Source organism: Perognathus longimembris, chromosome 13 (assembly GCF_023159225.1).
Source record: "Perognathus longimembris pacificus isolate PPM17 chromosome 13, ASM2315922v1, whole genome shotgun sequence".
Lineage (NCBI taxonomy): Eukaryota > Metazoa > Chordata > Mammalia > Rodentia > Heteromyidae > Perognathus > Perognathus longimembris.
The window spans coordinates 53,428,119-53,448,834 of record NC_063173.1 but is presented as its reverse complement, the minus strand read 5'-3'; the positions used below and the strand labels follow the sequence as shown (position 1 = coordinate 53,448,834).

The 20,716-nt window shown below is 45.0% G+C and overlaps 1 protein-coding gene across 2 annotated transcripts in view; it reads right to left on the bottom strand.

The window, feature by feature from the left end:
* Positions 1–270: 270 nt before the first annotated feature.
* Dtx4 (deltex E3 ubiquitin ligase 4) overlaps positions 271–20,716 on the bottom strand; it is a 51,272-nt gene continuing 30,826 nt past the window's right edge. For both annotated transcript variants that reach the window (XM_048360036.1, XM_048360035.1), the window contains exons 4-9: positions 20,343–20,504; positions 18,756–18,817; positions 17,035–17,187; positions 12,305–12,466; positions 5,556–5,645; positions 271–970 (exon numbers count right to left, since the gene is read on the bottom strand). In XM_048360036.1, coding sequence (XP_048215993.1) covers positions 737–970; positions 5,556–5,645; positions 12,305–12,466; positions 17,035–17,187; positions 18,756–18,817; positions 20,343–20,504 — 863 coding nt within the window. In that variant the 3' untranslated portion in view covers positions 271–736. The remainder of the gene's footprint in view (positions 971–5,555; positions 5,646–12,304; positions 12,467–17,034; positions 17,188–18,755; positions 18,818–20,342; positions 20,505–20,716) is intronic.

Here is a 20,716-nt window from a genome sequence, read left to right as displayed (position 1 = left end):
AGGAGGAGGAGGAGGAGGAGGAGGAGGAGGAGGAGGAGGAGGAGGAGGAGGAGGAGGAGGAGGGAGAGGAGCAGGGAGAGGAGAAAGACAGAGAGGAGGAGGGCTGGGGCTGGAGAAGCCAAGGGCTATGAGAACAGTTAAATGAGGGGCTGTTTTCCGGACCCACTCAGCACGTAGTGCTTCCTCACTCTACACCAAGGCGGTGGCTGACTTGCGAGCATGTGGCAGTGGTTGAGCGGGCCTTCTCCCTCTGCCTCCCCCCAGCCTGGCACAGTGGCTCTCCCTGCCTCCTGAGGAGGAGGGAGAGGTGGAAACTCCACTTTCAAAGCAGAGAGGGAACAGCAAGAAGCTGGCTGAGGCAAGGAGCTTCAGTTTCACGAGGCCAAGGTATGGAATGCCCATGGATACCCTCCACCCCTTCAATGTGCTGACCGTGTCCCCCTACTTGGGGAAGGGTGGGGGAAGAGTTCTTGCCTACCCAGCACCGGAAAACTCCACGGGGCCAGATGAAGGATGGTCTTTATCCTGTGTCCCCTGTCTGGTGGATGAAATTTATGAATGGCATCACCTTTGCCGATCTGGGTACCCCTGTGGCCCGGAGGGATGAAGGATGGACACAGGGCAAAAGGGTAGATGAGGGCATCGGGAAGGCGTGGCAACAACTTCTACCTCGACTCTCCCTACTTCCTGTCCTGCAGGTCCCCCAGGAACCTTGTGAGCACCCCCCTCCCCAGCCTCAATCCTTCTCCTGGGAAGTGCTGTCCTCCGAGATGCCCTGGGCTGCCAACTCAGCCAGCACGTTATCCAGGTAGTTGGCATCTGGGTAGCCGTGGCCGGTGAGATTAGAGCCGAACTCTGTCTTGTGGTGCACCTCATTCCAAATGACAGTGTCTGACTCGCCCGTAGTACTGGACGTTCCGATGGCAAAGATGAGGCGGCGATCCCAGGCCACAAGCAGCAGCTTCAGAACCTAGTGGGACCAAGATAGGGAAACAAAGGCAGGCATTCACTGTTGGTCAGACAATTATCTCTTGGATAGGAGAGCTGTCCCAAGGGCCCCACTCCTTCCTCAAGCACCCACCCATGTCTAAAGCAACCCAGTGGGAGAGAAAGATTGGAATTTGGAATCAGGGAGTAAAAGGGCAAGTCTCAGCTCTATGAACGAATGACTAACTGTGTGACCTTGTGTGAATTCAAGCATCTCATTAATTCCCTGTTTAAAAAATAGTGATCATGGGCTGGGGATATAGCCTAGTGGCAAGAGTGCCTGCCTCGGATACACGAGGCCCTAGGTTCGATTCCCCAGCACCACATATACAGAAAACGGCCAGAATTGGCGCTGTGGCTCAAGTGGCGGAGTGCTAGCCTTGAGCGGGAAGAAGCCAGGGACAGTGCTCAGCCCCGGAGTCCAAGGCCCAGGACTGGCCAAAAAAAAAAAAAAAAAAAAAATAGTGATCATATACTGTGCCTCAAAGATTACAAACATCTTGTAGAACACTATGTAAAATGCATTTTCATACTAGTTTATGGATCACACTACTTCACAGTATAAGCTACAAACATAAGAGATACTTTCTTCTTTTGTCCATCATGGGGCTTGAACTCAGGGCCTGAGTGCTGTCCCTGAGCTTTTTTGCTCAAGGCTAGTGCTTTACTACCTTGAGCCACAGTACCACTTGTAGTTTTTGAGTGGTTAATTAGAGATAAGAGTCTCACAGAGTTTCCTTTCTGGACTGGCTTCAAGCCACGATCCTCATATCTCAGCCTCCTGAGTAGCTAGGATTACAAGCATGAGCCACAGTGCCTGGCAAAAGATGCATTTTAAAGTGCAGGATCAAAGAATAGAGGGTACTTATGATCTGACAAACTTCGGAATCTCTACGCTTCACTACCACTATTGCAAAATGCAATTTATTTACTGACGGCTTAAGTTTGATGTACAGTACATCTCTAGTGACATCATCTAGCACTTTGAGCTTCTTGGGACTAATATATATATTTTTTATGCTTATTTCTTCATTGTTCCTTACAAGCACACTTGGAGGAGGGCACATGTCTGGCACTACTATTGTCCCAATTTCACAAGTGGAGGGACCAAGACCCAGAGAAAGTAATGAGGCTCACATAATTTTCTGTTTTGCTAAATCACAAAATCTTGTCTGAGAAACATTCCTCTCTAAGGCTCTGTTCCAAGTCTTGTTCAGAGCAGTGTGCAGCATGAAGAAAGCAGCTGAGAAAAATTCCTTTGGTTCAAAATGAAACTATTGCAACTATGCTACTGACTGGGTGTTGTAATAGCAGAGCGGTGGCAGAATAATCACGCTAGATAAAAAAAATATGAGATAGCATTTCCTGAGTGGTTACTTACTAAATGCAAGGCATTTAGTCATGCGGTGATTACAAAGACTGGGTGAGACAGATACTCTCACGATCCCCTTTCTGAAAATGGAAAGTAGAAGCCCAGAAGACAAACAAACAGAAACGATGTCCTATTCTTATAGTGTGGGATGGAAAGAGCTTGGCCTCCGGACGCTGCTTGACTATCCAGCTCGGATAAAGGTCAGTGTAGATTTAGAGAGAGACGCCGAGGGAGGATCTGAGGTAAATCAATAGGAAAGGATGTGTCAACATGGTAAATAAACATAAACCCAAGGCTTGTATATTTACAAGCGCCATCAGCACAGGGCATGTTAGCATGTTACAAATGCTGCTTTCACTTCATTCCTACAACATTCAGTCCACGCAGAGAGAAATTCCCAGCACTATGTATAGGTTATAGTCTTAAGAACCTGCAACATTTTGCCAATTTCTATAGATGGTACATGGCAGAAACGGGTCCGGAATTCAAGCCAACCCAGAAGCCAACCCAAAAGCCACCAAAAAAGCCCACATGTTGCTGCCTCCCTCCCTCTGCTGCAAAGCCAGTCAGGGTCCTGCAACAGCTAGACAAGGACCACAGAGATCTCACTAAAGACCATTGGTGAGAGAGCAAAGTTCAGAGCCACATTTGTAGGCCTTCTAGGTCAAGTGGAGAAGATGGTATTTGGGGAAGAAAAAGAGAAAATTATCAAAATCATGGTTTATTTCTTCCTCTGTGTGTAAGTGCTAGTATTTGGCCTTGATTTCAGGGCCTGGGCATTATTCTTTCCTTAGCTTTTCACTCAAGGCTAGTAGTGCTCTATCACTTGAATCACGGCTATACTTCTGGCTTTTGAGCATTACTTGGAGATAAAAGTCTGGCATACTTTCTTGCCCAAGGCTGTCTTTGAATCAGGATTCCCACTTCTTAGCCTCCTGAGTAGCTAGAATTATAGGTGTGAAGCACCGGCGCTCAGCTCCATTGTTTGTTACTTTCAAATTTCATTTTTCTTTAAGAAAGGAGCTTGATGCCAGAAACCAGGATTTGGGGTGACTGATCTGGTAGCAAGTGGATGATGAAGAATTCAGTAAGTGAGGGGGAAGAATAAAAAAAAAAAAAACCAAGTTGTTTGGAAATCAGACTAAAGAGGAATGAGCCATATGCACACGGCAGATAAGACTGCCTGTACAAGATTATGACGAGGCCTAGTCTGTCTCCCTCATATTTGGAAAATGTCTTTAATATAAAGAGGAAGGCTAGCTGGGCACCAGTGGCTCATGCCTGTAATCCTAGCTACTCAGGAGGCTGAGATCTGAGGGTCATGGCTCGAAGCAAGCCCAGGCAGGAAAGTCTATGAGACTCTTCAATTAAATCACAGAAAAAGCCAGAAGTGGCGCTATGGCTCAAGTGATAGAGTGCTAAGCCTCTAGCAAAGGAACTCAGAGATAGCGTCCAGGCCCACAGTTCAAGCCTCAGGACTGATAATAATAATAATAATAATAATAATAACAACAACAATATAAAATAAAGAGGAAGGAAAAAGAACAAGCCTTGGCAACACAATTCCAGCATTATAGTAAACTATGTAGTGGAGAAGTTTAGCAAACAGCTGGGATTCTGATCTCTAGTTGAGGCACAGAAAAATGACTCTTCAAGGAAAAATGCATGAGGCCTAGTCCTAGCTACTTATCTCAGGACCTTTTATTGGCACATCTTCACGGTATGGTGGATGATTCTCTCATTGTTCTAAACTATCAGAGAAGGGGGAAACATACCCCTACCTCTTGTCATGAGACCTAAATGTCTTCCTGATAATATTTTACCACCTTAGCCCTTCCTGATAGGTCCGTGACTTTATGGGGCCTACCCAATGAGAATGAAAGTAAGAAGCTTCCAGAAGCCTACATGGGATGACACATGACCCCTTGGATTCTGTCTTGGTTTTCTCTCCCCCCTTCCACAGGAAGGACATGGACCCTCTAAATTCCTATGCTGAAATTCTTCTCCCAAGATGACAGACAATATTAGGAGGTGGGCGCTATCCAGAGTGATTAGGTCATGGGAATAAATCTTGATGAATGGGATTAGTGCTCTTATGAAAGACGGCTGGCCAGCCGGGAGAGACCCCTTGCTCCATGGGAGGTCATTAAAAAGAAGGCTTTGTCTAGGAACAGGAAGTGGACCCTTGCCAGACGCCAAATCGGCCACAGCCTTGATCTTGAACTTCCCAGACTCCAGAACTGTGAGAAATAAATTTCTGTTGTTTGTAAGTCAGCCAGCCTGGGGTATTTTGTTGTAACAACACAAATAAGAGTATAAGACTGTGACCCATAGCCACAACATTCACCACTGACATGCAAAGTGCATGGAAACTAAAAATGTGGAGAGGAAAACGGACTAAACCATAGCAGTGTGGTTTAGTCTTTTCGCTCTTGGGATCAGAAGAGACTCTGAGAAACCAATAGCTTTTGGGATTTTTTTTTTTTTGTCCCGATCCACACAGAAAGACAAATATGGAAATTTTTACTCTAATTAGAGTTCGTAGAACCTAATTAGGATCTATTCTAATTAGAGCTCACTGAAGCCTGATTATGAATTACTAGGAATCCAGACACCCGATGATTACTCCCTCTGCTGTTTTTGGAATAAGTCCAAGAATACGAAAGTACATAAAAATAAAATAATCTCCAGCTAATTAAGATGGTCACCCCAGAACAGTGCTTCTCACACTTTCATATAGAACAAGATGAGCTGGGGATCTTGTTAAGATGGGGTAGGTTCTAGTTCTGAATTTCTATTAAGCTCTTAGAGGTTATGCTGTGTTTCTAGCATGGTCCTTTACGCAGCAGGGCTCTAGACAAGGGATCCTAAAATAGATGAATTTATCATCAATAACATCTGAAAAAGGCAGACAGACAGACAGAGAGAGAGAGAGAGAGAGAGAGAGAGAGAGAGAGAGAGAGGCCATGCCTCACTAATAAAAATGTTCTCATTATATCCACCCCACATATGGGGTAGATATGACCTTGACTCAGATATCAAGGACATATGACTCAGATATGACCTTATTACCATGTGTATCCAGAGTTAAAAAAGGCCTGGTTGTCTCTGGTCTGTGCATTTTAGGAAGTGAAACTTCACACACCAACCAAAGATGAAATCCCCCAGTTCTACAGACGGAAACATCTGCTCTTACTTTTCTCCCCTTCTCGCTGTCGGGAAGGTAACAGTGTCGTGGGAAACCACGGGCGCTGAAACTCTTTCCAGGATTTGGATGTTCTGGACCCTGAAAGCAGAAAGAAAACAAAGGGCATTTTAAAAATAAATGTTTGACTCAGGAGGCTGAGATCTGAGAAGTGTGGTTCAAAGCCAGCCCGGGGAAGGAAAGTCCTTGAGACTCTTATCTCCAGTTAACCACCTAAACACTGGAAGTGGAGCTGTGTCTCAATATGGTACAGTGTTAGCCTTGAGGGAAAAAATAAAAACAACCCGAGAGGTAGCCAGGCTCTGAGTTCAAACCCCATGACTGACAAAAAATAAAATCTATTGATTTTATTTTATTGATCTAATGATCTATTGATCATTGCTTGACAGATATCTGCAAAGAGAAGTATAATCTGGAGTTAATTAAATTACCATGATAATAAAAACAGTGACAAGAGTCTAGATAGTGACCCTAAAGTAAGGGAAGCACTTCTTACACATGCATAGACCCTTAGAGCTGGGATTGGAAGAGCAATGCTATGACCCAGTTGGATTAGCTGGGTTTCTGCTTCTCAACTCTTTGTTAATAACAATGGGACATATTTGACATGCTTCCCTGGTAACCTTCGTGAAGGGTGCACAGGAAGAGCTTGAAGAGAAAGGCTGTTTTGTTTTTTTGTTTTTAACATCACCTTTGCCATCAACACCCTTCACTGTTTCCCAAGTGAGGAAAAACTACATCCCAGAGAAGTCAGATAGCTTCCACAATCTTCATGGCTTTGCCAAAAATGAAGCTTCTAGTTCCTAAGTCACATGCTCAGCTTCTCACCTCCGAACTACCCCAAACCACAAAGCGACTCTGAGCTCTGAGCTGTGCCATCAGAATATTCCGGAACAATTCCTGTGTGTTTCCTCCTTTGTCCTCATGGGTTTTTATTTGTCTGCTTGCGGTCAATATGGATTGTGTAATTCAGGACTAAAAAATCTTCCAACAACATTTCACCTATCTTCACTCAACACCCTATTAAACAAGTAGGGTCAAGCCACTGAATGGGAAAGACTCGGATGCAGAACGGAGTTGGGACCCAGATCTGTGGTTTGGGATCTGGTTTGAAACTCTTGTTGGCATTACACTGCCACTGGAGCTAGCTACATGGCATCTATAACGGGAAAAACGAGCTTGTCCAGAGGGATTAATGCCCTAACAGATGTTTCCAGCTTGCTTCCAAGAGAGTAGCTTACCAGTTACTGCAAAAGCATGTTGCTAGCAAGTGAGGCTGCCTTCTTTGCTCTCTGCCGTGAGTTGAGGCAGCATGAAGTCCTGGCCAAATGCTACCAGAAAGAACTGCTGATTTTGAACTTCAGAACCATGAGCCACCTAAACCTTAACTTATTTAAAACAAAATTATCTTCAAATAGTTGTACAGGGGTTTTCATTTTCCCCTATCCATTGATGTAGATAACACATCTTGATTAAAGTCACCTCCTCCTTTGTTCGTCCTGCTTCCCACTTCCCATGTCCCATGCCAGTCTCATTCATGTTTTCTTGTTCTATTTTCATGTTTGTATATTGAGGATTCTGACCACATGCACCCTCCTTCCCTCTCTTTATTTCTCCATCTTCCTCCCATTAAATCCCTATTTTAAAAAATAAATCACCCAACTTCAGGTATTCTTTTATAACAACGCATAGCAGACCAAGACACCAGAATTCCTAGCCAGGGACCACCATGATTCCCTTGACCCCTGTTAGCAGCTCATGAAAAGCTATAGAGTTTCAGTTCCTGCCATATATTTTCCACCCACACAAATGTCTGTCATGTCTGAGCACACTTGACTCTGCAGAGATAGAAATCTGTTTTTGAAAAAAAAAATCCTTACAGATACAACCACTACAATGTCACTCCAGCACAAACTGTCACACAGGTGATCAGCAAATGCACCCTGGCTGAACGAATGAATGGCAAAACCTCCCAGGGCACACAGCATTTTCATTTTCTCTTGTGCAAAATGGCCTGAAGTTAGTGAAAACAACAACAACAACTATGGCTTGGATTCTTTTTGAGTCCTACTGCTCAAGATTGCTTATAATTTGACCTCCTGAATGAACAGGATAAATGCAAGGGGAGGGGCAGTCTGAGAGTGGAGAAGCTCAAAGAAGCGATATCTTTTTGGAGACACGGGATCTGACTGAGGAATCACAGCAGTTGGTTCAACATGGCCATGGGCAGAGCTGTTGCTAAGTCAAGCTGCCTCAGTGAGGGCCCAAGTCAGGCCATGGCTTCAACTGCTTCTGTCCTCTTTGGGGTGTCTGTGGTAATGTATCCAACTCAAAAACTCTGCCTGGCTATCTACAAATACAATGCAATACCCATTAATATCCCAACACCATTTTTTAATGAAATAGAGGAAGCAATCCAGAAATTCATATGGAACAATAAAAGACCTAGAATAGCAAAAACAATCCTAAGCAGAAAGAACAGTGCTGGAGGAATTACATACCCAACTTCAAGCTGTATTATAAAGCTGTAGTAATAAAAACAGCCTGGTATTGGCACCGGAACAGACCTGAAGACCAATGGAACAGAATTGAAGACCCAGAAATGAACCCACAGAACTATGCCTACTTAATCTTTGTTAAAGGATCTAAAACAATAGCTTGGAAGAAAGATATCTCTTTAACAAATGGTGCTGGCAAAGCTGGTTCAACACATGCAACAAACTAAAACTAGATCCTTATATATCACCTTGCACCAAACTCAATTCCAAATGGATTAAAGACCTCGAAATCAAAACAGACACCCTGAAAACACTAAAAGGAGTAGGAGAAACACTTGGGCTCCCTGGCGCAGGACGGAACTTCCTTAACAAAGACCCAGAAAGGCTACAAATCAAAGAAAGGTTGGACAAATGGGACTGCATCAAACTGCAGAGCTTCTGCACAGCAAAGGACATAGCTTGCAAGATAAACAGAAAGCCCACAGACTGGGAGAAGATCTTTACCGGCCATTCAACGGACAAAGGCCTCATATCTAAAATATATGCAGAACTAAAAAAATTACCTTCTTCCAAAACAAAACTGCAAAGAACCAATAGCCCCCTCATCAAGTGGGCTAAAGAATTACAAAGAGACTTCTCTGATGAGGAAATGAGAATGGCCAAGAGACATATGAAAAAGTGCTCTACATCACTGGCCATAAAAGAAATGCAAATCAAAACAACATTGAGATTCCATCTCACCCCAGTAAGAATGTCATATATCAAGAAAACTAACAATAACAATTGTTGGAGGGGATGTGGCCAAAAGGGAACCCTACTTCATTGTTGGTGGGAATGTAAACTGGTTCAGCCACTCTGGCAAGCAGTATGGAGATTCCTCATAAGGCTAAATATAGAACTCCCCTATGACCCAGCAGCCCCACTTTTGGGTATTTACCCAAAAGGCCACAAACAAATTCACAGTAAAGCCACCAGCACAACAATGTTCATCACAGCACAATTTGTCATAGCGAGAATCTGGAACCAACCCAGATGTCCCTCAGTAGACGAATGGATCAGGAAAATCTGGTACATATACACAATGGAATTTTATGCCTCTATCAGGAAGAATGACATTGCCCCATTTGTAAGGAAATGGAAGGACTTAGAAAAATTATACTAAGTGAAGTAAGCCAGACCCAAAGAAACATGGACTCTATGGTCTCCCTTATTGGGAGTAATTAGTACAGGTTTAGGCAAGTTACAGCAGAGGATCACAAGAGCCCAATAGCTATACCCTTATGATCACATAAGATGATGCTAAGTGAAATGAACTCCATGTTATGGAAACAATTGTTATATCACAGTTGTAATTACTTTCAACGTACCATGTGTATCTGTAGCATCTATTATAGATGATGTTCTTGTATCACCTTCCTGTGGCTGTACCTACACTATCTCTGTAACATTATCTGAGTATATTGGAAACCATGTATACTGGTATTAGAAGTAGGAAACTGAAAGGGAATACCAAAATTGAGAGACTCAGGGTAAAAAAAGAAAAACAACTACAAAAGCAATACTTGCAAAACTGTTAGGTCTAAGTGAATGGAACACCTCATGGGGGGAATGGGAAAGGGGGTGAGGGGTGGGGGGAGGCGGGTATGAGGGACGAGGTAACAAACAGTACAAGTAATGTATCCAATGCCTAATGTATGAAACTGTAACCTCTCTGTACATCAGTTTGATAATAAAAATTTGGAAAAAAAAAAAAAAACCTCTGCCTGGCTCTGACCCAGCCAGGCTGTGTATTCTGGGCTGGTTGCCAGGGAGAGCGGTCACGACTCTGCCTCAGTGCAGCCCAGAGCTTTTGCTCTAGGGACGTGTTCTCTGCAGTGGAAGCAGTACTTGAAGGTCTCAACGCCTCACAGAAGCTCAAATTCATGTGACCCCTGGAGTTCTGAGGGACACAGAACTCAGCAGTTAAGTCTGCATCACGACACGCATTCCCAGAATGGAGGCAGCAGACATCTCCATACCCCAGGGTAGGATCTCCGCTCCTTCACCTTGGAGGCTTGGCCCAGTTACCTCTCTTAAATGAATGCCCCACCCTCACCTTTGCGCATGCCAGTAGACTCTACTTTTACTCGCTTTCTCCAGATTTTCCTGTTTTCATCCATCTCCATTGCTCTCACTAGTTGTAGGTTTGGGGGATTTAATCCATTTTGCTTCCAACAACACACAGCCTAGAAGTGTTCCATTTAACAAAATTCATTCAAGCCCTTGATTGGAGCCTCGACTGCTGCCCTGGACTCCTCATCTCTTTTCTTATCTCAGGTCTTTGTCAGACCAACCCCCGCCGACCCCCCCAAGGCCTAGTCCCGATCACATGACCTTTCATAATCCCAATCATACTCTTGCTCTTCAGGGTCTCTTCAATGCCAACGTGAATTCCACACGCCCAGTCCTAGTGCTCAAGGCCTCCTCCGATGTGACTATAACCCCTCTCCATATCGGTCGCCTACATTTCCGTCATACTTCCTCCCTCCAGCTCCTCGATCCTTAAATCTTTCCTCATTACCCTTCCACATTTTTACTTTCTCTCTCTAATCTTCCAAATAAAAATCCCTTCCATTTCTTTGCATCTTTCAAGGCTCCTTCACATCTTTCAAGTGCTGTCCCCCACCATGTCTCTTCTGACCTTCCAGACAGATGCACCCAAGTCCTCCTCACTGTGACAAGGAGGAACCTCAAACAATGAAGGCCACCAAGTACTAAGCTTCTTTGGACTGTGTCGAGCACTCCAGGACACATACAAAGATGATCTCTCCCACCCTGCCCTGCCTCTTAGTTCCCAGCTAAACATGTGAAGAAATTAAGCTCCGCATGAGCAAGGCAGCTGTCCAAGTCTCCAGTGAACGATGACTCAGTCAGGAACTGAAACTCAGGTTCATTGGACGTCGAAGGCCTTATGTCTTCTTTTGTTTATACTAACTCTCATTCGGGCATCTGCAGCACACATATGCTTTTTTTTTCGTTCTTTCTTTCTGAAAGTTATTTATCTCAAGTTATTTATCTTTCTCTCCCAGTTGGTTGTCCTTCCTCCCACCCCCCCCCTCCACAGGGAGCAATCATGTGTTTCTCAATGGTTACCTTCCTGTTTATTTCCTCATCATCACATCACTACTTGGACTATCTTGTTTATTTATTTGTTTACTTTATGACCTCCCGGCCTCCCTAGAATGTGGCTTTCAGAGATCAAGCCCTGCATGGTTTATACATTGTTTATTTAGTGCCAAGAACGTGCCTAGACCACAATCCACCCTCAAGTATTTGTTAGATAAAAGACTAAAATGGTAGAATTCTAGTAGGAGGGAATAAAAGAGGCTGGACTAATAGACATGCTAAAGAAATGAATCCAGGCTGCATCCTAGAATATTTAGAATTTCAGAGAAAGCTTTACTGTGTGAAGGAAGGGACTTGGTTGCTTTCACTCGTGGGAAGGAATAGTGTTCAGATTTGTTCCCCAGGACCATCTTTTCAAATTCCAAAAGCAAAGCCATGCATGCATAAATACTTGCTCAGCTAAGAATTCCACTTCTAAGGAAAGGGGTGACATCCATCAAGATACACTGTATTCATAAGCTGATTTGGTGAATGGTAATTCCTTTGTACAACTACTTACAGATAGTAAAAATATAATTTAAAAAAGAATTCCACTTCTAGAAAATTATTGTACAGATAGACTTGTGTGGGTACAAGGCTATTCATTATGGCATAGTTATAACAAAAGATTGGAAAAATACAGACTAGTGTCAAATGGGAGGTGGTTGAACTGAGTTATTTATACAAAGGTGTATTATGCAGGCATAAGAAAGAATGAGGAAGCTCTTTCTATACAGACATGGGAAAAGCTACAGACTATATTGTTCGTTGAAAAATTCAGGGTGCAAAACAATGCACTTAAAATGCCACTCTTTGTGTAAAAATGGGAGGGGTGGATGCAATCTCTGCTGCCTGTGCACAAAGAATCCTGGAAGGATACGTAAGAAAATAAGAACAATAGTGATGAAAAGGGAGGGTGTGTGTGTGTGTGTGTGTGTGTGTGTGTGTGTGTGTGTGTGTGTGTGTGGGGGAGTGGGAGCAGCTGGGACCCATGGAAGGGAGGCAAGGGTAGGAAAGAGACTTTTCATCGCATAACATTTCACCTGCAAACAGTCCACCTTCACACAATCCGAGCTAGGTCTGTGGTGGTGGTCTCACCTGAATGCCAGGGGGGATGCTGTAGATAATCCGGATGGTTTTGCAGTCCGGATGGCCAGGCAAAGAGTGGGGGATGAGGTGGTACTCCATCTTTCCAGGAGGCTGGGTGCCTGTCTTCACCCCATAAATGGTCTTACAGGTCGGGCACTGTAGACTACCATCCTAAGGAGGCAAATCCAATACAGCAAGATTGGGGAAGAGGGTTTTAGTGATCATCTCCTATCCAGCTCACAAAGTTCATGGGCAGAAGGACGAGATGTACCCATCGGAATAATACACCCAAAACCCTTTCCCTAGGCTGTTTCTGCCTTCTCCAAAGTAATGGGAAAAACAAAATTCCGCAAATAACCCATGTTCCAGGCTAAGGAACATAGAAGAGATGTTTCCTAATGAGGAGATCAGCTAAGCAGGACAGGAAGCCTGCATCAGGAATCACAATTTAACCACCAAGTTCCAAAATGAGAGGAACACACAGTAAGAACCCAGGAATAGTGATTACCTAGGGAAGCTTTCTAAAAATAAAGCTGTGTGACCCCACACCAGCCCCCCCACCCCTTGGAATAGATGGGAGCAGGGAGGGCTGCAGAATATAATAGTTTGAAGTCTAAAGTCAAATTTCCTGGATTTCTCAATTCTGTCATTTACTGGCTGTGTGGCCATGGATATATTACTTATCCCTTCTCCTTCTCAGTTTCCTTAAAGAACAAGGATAATAATAGTATCTGTATCCTTGGGTTGTGGAAGAATTAAATAAGATAAACCACAAGAGCGTTTGGCCAGAGGTGGCATTTCTCAGTGTTAGACTTAGGATGTCTGTGGAAAGACCAAGTACCTGCACAGGTTTGGAGGCTGCTCCTCCAGAAAGATACATTGGGCACTGCACTGGAATAAATGAAGATACTTCTAGGAAAATAATCTTTGAAGAGTTATAAATTTACAGGCTTACAAGCATGGGTGATGAGTTCTACACAAATACCTACAGGGAATAACTGCTGTGTTTTAAATCTTGTGCTACAGTTCTCTCCTTCTTTTCATATTGAGGCCTCACCTTCTGATATTAACTAGGAAGGGTGTTGGGCACTCAGTTTTGGCCTTAATGGAGGAAGGGCGACAAGAGCTCCCAAGACGCTGCCCTTCCCCCAGCCCTGGGACAGTGTTAAAGCTAGCTCCTCCCACCTTCCGGCCTCAACCGGAAGAGAAGACCCCGCCCCTGGGAGAGGCAAACACATGCGTGCCACCATGATAGGGGTTGTCCAGCCCGCAAAGGAAGTTTCATGACATCACCTGATAGGCAGCCTGGCTTAGCCAATGGCCCAAGTCCTTCCCATTCCCACCTTTGTCCTTAATAAATCCTTCTCCCCGCCTCCCCTGAGAGAGAGAAGCATGGAACACCTAATTGTCTCCCCGAAATCTTTGTCCTGCGGCTCCTGACACATTATGGGGGGCCGAGGAAGGGATTTCAGCATCCTACTTCAGCTTAGAGCAGTCCGGTAAGGACACACCTTACTCCTTCTGCCAGTATGAGGGGTAGGGCAGAGTTTCTTTTATAATTTGAGGTTCAGGCATGCCCTCAGGAGATAGGGGGGAAGGGGTCCTAGAGACCCCAACATTTGGGCATCTCCTCCGGAGAAGTGAGGAGAGGGGTCCTCAGAGGCCCCGACAGAAGGGATTACAAGCCCATTTTATAGACAAGGGATCTCAGGCACAGTAAGATTAAAGGACTTGATGCTAGCCAGGGCTAGAACTCCAGTGGATCTGCTCTGCTTGGCCCCCCAGCAAAGTTGCCATGGTTTCAGTCTGGAATGCCAGTCACAGGCTTGTGTGTTAAAGGATTGGATGCTGGCTGATGGGCTTTAGGGAAGTGATTGGATCACGAGGGCCCTGACCTCATGAGTGGCTATATCCATTGATGGAGTTTATGATTCGATGGTATTATTGGAAAGTTCTGGAGAAGTAGGAGTTGGGGATTGTTGAAGGTTACTGGCCATGTGCCTTAGAAGGGTATATTTTGCCCTCTGCTTTTCTCTCTCCCTCTGTCCTGTTCTTTCTCTTTCCTTCTCTCTCTCCTTCCTGATAACAGACTAAAGTCTCTGGAACTGTGAGCAAAAATAAATCCTTCCCCTTCTAAGCTATTTTCTCAGATATTTTATGTCTCACAGCAATGACAAGTGACTAACGTATTCTGGAGGTAGTGATGTAGAGTTGTGGTTTTCACAGCAGAACCTGGTGAGATGGAGAGTGGGCAAGACAGTCTAGACAGCAAACCCTGTTCCCAGATTCACAAAAACAAAGCAACAAACAAACAGGAGTGTGGGGACAGAGCCTGAGAAGGCTTAGAGCAAGGTCAGTAGAAAGCGAGGAGCAAAGCTCTCTCTGCAATCCCCATCTCTTCAGGAAGACAATGCTCCATAGAGCTATTTAGGGACATTTCCCTTCATTGAAAGGAGTAGGGCCTATTGGGGCAACTACTCTCTCTGAACACAGGGTCCCATTCTCTGTTGTGGCTTTAACTCTCTTCATGACCTCTGGTGAGTCACTCCATTCTCTCTGAGTCTGTTTGATAAAATAAAGACATGCACTTCAAAGTATGAGCGCAAAGGAGAACAAAAGTGAGTGCCTTAGGAAACATTTCTGAAGCATGTCAGACATAAATGCAAAGAGTTACTTAGGCATTCTTGAACTCAGTCATCCAAAGTTGAATGAATGAGCTCAGAAACTTCCTCTGAATCCAAAATAACCTCTGAACATACAAAGTTCCAATAAAAGCTGTCAGCCCAGGACCGAGCGCAAGACCAAGGCTTTCGCTCTCCATCACTAGGAGACTGAGAAAGAGCCCAGCGTTGCAAAGGCAAAGTCCAATGGAATAAACATCAGGAAACAGGTACTTGAAAAAAGTGGCCAAGGGTCAAGGGGAGAGGGGTAGACCAATGAGGAGAAGAGAATTCTGTCATGAATTCAATGGCAAGCCAGGTGCTAGTGGCTCACATCTGTAATCCTAGTTACTCAGGAGGGTGAGATCTGAAGATCATGGTTGAAAGCCACCCCAGGCAGGAAAGTCCATGAAATTCATATCTCCAATGAACCACCAGAAAACTGGAAGTGGTGCTGTGGCTTAAAGTGGTAGAGGCCTAGCCTTAATCTGAGGAGCTCAGGGACAGAGTCCAGGCCTGAATTTCAAGCCCTATGAACAACCAAAAAAAAAACAAAGAAAAGAAAGAAAGAATTCAATGTATATCCTATACAATTAAGACAAGCCAGGGAAGAGGTAGGTTGGGAAGGATGGGTGAAAATGTTGATAGTGGTGACATTGATCAAAGGGGATTATATTCATAAACTATAAACTGCTTTGTAAGATGAAAATTAATAATAATTTTCAAAAAGGTCCTAAAGTTGGTCCTTTGGGAACATCAACCCTAAAGGCTATGTAAAGATAAAAGAGGACATATAGCCATACTACAAAGGAGATATTATTTTGAATAATAATAATAATACCAGCTTATAATACCAGCTTATATACCAGCTTATAATACCAGCTTATTATTTTTTAAAATCTCCATTTCACAGATGGCAAATGCATCTCTGAAGGGTCCAAAAAAATCTTGCCCATCATCATTTAATCTCCTAAGTCAAGAGCCCATCTCAGGTCTGCTTCCTCTCTTGCCTTTCCTCTCCCCCACAGCAAGAGACCCTGAGAGCAGCCCCTCAATTCCAGACAGACATTTTTTTTTGATGAGTGGAAAGTTGAGAGGGAGATCAGGAAAATCACAGACTTGACAGTGATACAAGCTTGGCCTAGAGAAATCAGTAGGATTCAAGCTCATGGAGATGGGTAGTGGAAAGAACCTAATTCAGACTTTGCAAGGGGAGAACCATCGCTTAGTAAGTTTCCCTGATAGCTGAATGAGGATCAACGTCAATTAATGGAGTCAAGCAGCATCACAAATAACTCTCCCATTCTCCATGGGGGAACTGAGGGCAGAGAGAGAGAGAGAGAGAGAGAGAGAGAGAGAGAGAGAGATTACCAGGTAGATGTTCACAAGTCTTTAAAGCCTTTGGAAGGATAATCAGGAGTGCTTTAAGGCTGGGTGCCAGTGGCTCACACTATCATCCTAGCTACTCAGAAGGCTGAGATCCGAGAATTCAGATTCAAAGCCAGCCCAAAGCAGGAAAGTCCAATTAACTAGCAAAAGGCCAAAAGTGGAGCTGTGGCTCAAGTGGTAGTGGCCTAGGCCCTGAGTTCAAGCTCTAGTATGACAGAAGAAAACAAAAAAGCAAGCAAACATAAAGAAAGAAGTACTTTGAAGCTGTCAGAGGAAAATGAATTCGAATGTAAGGCCCTTAGATCACTAGTCTGAAGAAAGGCCATGTGAGCCCATTCACACCAGTGTGAACCCCCCTCCCCCAGGCCCAGTGCTGTGTTGAGAGAACACCTTCTCCTCTGATGGGGACCCACTTCACCCAGCCATGGGCTGTGACAGCAGGCTACTCTCCTCAGAATCCCCATGGATGAGATGTCTACCCCCTCAGACCAGTGCACCCAATGTAGCTTGAAGAAGCTACATCGAAGCTACATCTAGAAGAAGCTCGAGAGCAGGACCCAGGGAAGGCAGGCTTCATTAACACTGTGATTTGGGGGAAACAGGCCCTGCAGGGAACAGCCAAGATGCTCAGCCTGCAACTTTGTGTTGCCTGTGAGACTCCCCAGATCACCTGGGGGCAGTGGCACTGACCTTGTTCCCATTGTTGTACATGGCGACCAGGCAGTAGATGTGGTAGACATGTCCACATCTGGACAGCTTGCCCACCAGGTCAGGCTTGACGGTTGGCTGTGGGCCCTTGTAACCCGAGGGGGCGGTGAGGCGCTCCATGCAGATGGTACAGTCCTGGGGCAGAGAAAGGAGAACAGAGAGGCCATCAGCTCTCACCCAGCCTGGGTGGTCAGCAAATGGTGGTTCCTACAGGACTGCATGGGTCAGATGAGTGGTTTCCCTGCTTTTCCAGACAGCCCCATAAAATTGGAGAGTATGTGTTTTTTTTTGGAATGTTTCTTTTCTTACTGTACAAAACAGGGAAATTTCTGATATAATTCCTGGTAGTGGAATGTGTTGACCTGGGCTCATCAGTCGCATTACACTCTTCTTGGTGATGATGATGTATTGTCCTGATCCTTGTGCTCGTCTTCGCCCTCCTCTTTCTCCTCCTCTTCGCCCTCCTCTTTCTCCTCCTCTTCCTTCTTTTCTTGTGGCATTGGGTTTAAAAACAAGCCTGCACTTTTTAGGCAGGCACTCTTGAACCACGCCCTCATCCATTATATGTTCCAATTGTTTTGGTTACAGTCACATTTTTGATGGGGGCTGGCTTTGGACCGTGACCCTTGTACTCGTGGCTTGCTTGCATAGCTGGATTATAGGCACATTCGACAATGCCTGGTTTATTTGTTGAGATGGGGACTCACTAACCTTTTCTTTTCTGGCCCTGGGCTGTCCTCAAACCACACTCCTCTACCTCCTAGGTCACTGGGATTACAGGCACAAAGCCACCACATCCAGTCCTGTCATTCTAAAGGGTTTCAATTCAACAAATCACTTTATGAGTATAATGTGTCTTGATCAATATCATCTCTTTTATTGTTCTCCTCCTACTCTCCCAATCCCATCCATACCCTCCGTTTATGTGGTTCCATTTTCACATATGTACACTGAATACCATATGTGCCAGTTCTTCCATATGTCTGTCCTCCCTTGACCCTGACATCCATCACAACCACAATCCTCAACAACTATCACAAGCACAATCCTCAACAACCATGACAAACACAATCCTCAGCAACCATCACAACCACAGTCCTCCTCAACATCAACCACAACCACAGTCCTCCTCAACATCCACCACAACCACATCCGTCTCAACATCCATCACAACCACAGTCCTCCTCAACAACCACCATAACCATAGTCCCCTTCAACATCCATCATAACCAAAATCCTCCTCAACAACCATCACAACCACAGTCCTCCTCAACAACCACCACAACCACAGTCTTCCTCAACAACCATCATAACCATAGTTCTCATCAACAGCCATCACAACGACAACTGCCTCCAGACATGGCCAAATGTACTCTGAGGAGCAAAATCCTTTAGGCTGAGAACCACTAGTCTGTATCAACTTGAAAGTGAGAATTGGTGTGGCTTGACATACTGTGTTTTTTCTTAAAACTAGATGGTCATTTATGATGTGTAAGGTTAACTCACGCTCTGATAGACAGGGGGAGGCTAGACCACAGCTGCTGTTCTTTACTGGGGGTCTTGGAGCCTGGGTTTCAGCTTGACCAGTTCTTTATAAATCAAGGCTCAGAAAGTAGCTCCTGCCACGTCTTGCAGAAAATGGACAGAGGGCATGCTTGTGGGGGATGGAGAAGGCCCACTCTGCCTCGCCCTCTTGCACTCACCTCCTCTGGTGGATGCCGGACCTTCTGCAGATACTTCTTCAGTACTTCCTCTGGGGTTTTACCTGTGGCACAGGATAATCACGGGGTCACCAAGGCAGAAGGAAGGAACTGACTAGCTTTCTCGTCCTCTGTACGCTACAGAGGAGAGATAGAACCATGTTCAAAGGAGAAGTGGGCGCAATTCATTCTGCAACTGCTTAACAAATTTGAATGAAAATATAGGTGGCGAAGGTTATCTTTACAGGTAGTCAGAAAGTTAGGGCCTCAGGCCAAGGGCTCCTGGCTTTTGGACAATGCTCTCACTGCCAACAGATGTAATGCAGCAGCTGCATCTCGACAGGCTCCAGTGATCTGGGGAATCCTTCAGGGGCTGGAGCCTCAGGATGCAGGCTTGCCTGAAGGCAGAAAATGGGGTCACACCAGCACTCAAAGAGTCACAGAGGAAAAGAGATCAGTGACACCTTGACTCACTCTCTTAACTTCACAGAGCTTCTTTTTTTATCTGTAAAATGAGGGAAATGGAGAGCATCTAACTCCAAGTTGGGCTTTGACAACTAATGAGCTCATAAATGTGCAGCCCTTTAAGCACTTTGCCAGATAAGGGTAGCATGTGCTATTAATAATACCAGGAAGAGTAAGAAAGTGTAAAATCCTGACACTTCCTGTCGGACTATGAACGAGGCAATTGGACTCACTTAAGGAGTGAAATTTTAATAGAGTAGAAAAGTAGGGCAAGAGTTGGACGAAGAGGATCATGTAGCAGACCCATCCAAAGGCTGAGATGCGGGTACCTCCCACCCACTGTCCTGTTTCTTTCTTAAGAATTAAGCTGCAATTAATTGAGAGACTATTATTACATTAAGCTAGGTCCTGGGATGAATTTAACATTCACATGACCTGACTTAAACTTTACCAAAAACAAAAACAAAAACCCACCAAGGGTTCGAAGGGATGAGAAACTCATTTTGCAACCAGTTCTAGCAACAATTAAAAGACCAGCCATAAAGCTGACGAGCGAGAGCCCGATGGTTCTGGAAGGTGCAAGTAATAACCTCTTAGCTTCTAGAATGTGTGCAGGTAAGAAGTTCCTGAAGGGAAGGCTCGATTGAGAGTCTGAGAGTCTGGAGGCTCAAAAGGGGACCTAAGACAGGGTCTTCTCCCCAACTGTCATGGATACACCCCAGGACATACATGCTAAATACGTGTTGTGGACATTTTTACCCCAGTCTAAAGATAAGGAAATCCATGTTCTATGTAGCCATCTAACTAACAAGGGATAAAGTCAAGATATGAGGCCAGTGTTTTGGTGCTGCTGTCAATATGATCTTTCTCTTCGAACACGCCATCTCTTCTCTGCACCATCCTTAACATGTCTATGCCTCAGTGCTGTTGTGCTACGTATTTGTGTTTTCTCCCTCTCCTCTGTACACAATCCTAATCATCACAGTCTGCTAGAGGAGCCCACTGCGCAGGTGCAGACCTTAAAGGTGCAGAGGGTAAGCATCTTAATGGTGGGAGCCCAGGTTGGAAGCCAAGTCTTTGACTCTTGGCTCCATTCCCCTCAGAGGAGGAGGAAGAAGCGGGTACCTTTCTTGGCTTGCTTTTTAGTGGTCTTGCGGCTTGTGTTGGAAACCCCTGGGATGGACTTGATTTCACTCTTGCTGACAGGGGGCGGGTGGAGGACCAGCTTCGGTGGTCTGGTGAGACACACAGGCAGGCCAGCCGCACTCATGAGGATCCCAGTGATTCCTGGAAGGGGTGGGACCGGGTGAGGGTAGACTGAAGAATGCACTCTCCACACCCCGCAGATCCCCCCTCTCCACCCACTGCTTCTCCTCCTTTCCACCAGAGTCCTCCCAGTTCATGGATTCTCTACTTGCTCATCTGAAAACAGCACACTCAGCTGTAACAACCAGTTCTCCCCTGAAACTCTGACTGTAACAATTCCTGACAGCTCCTCT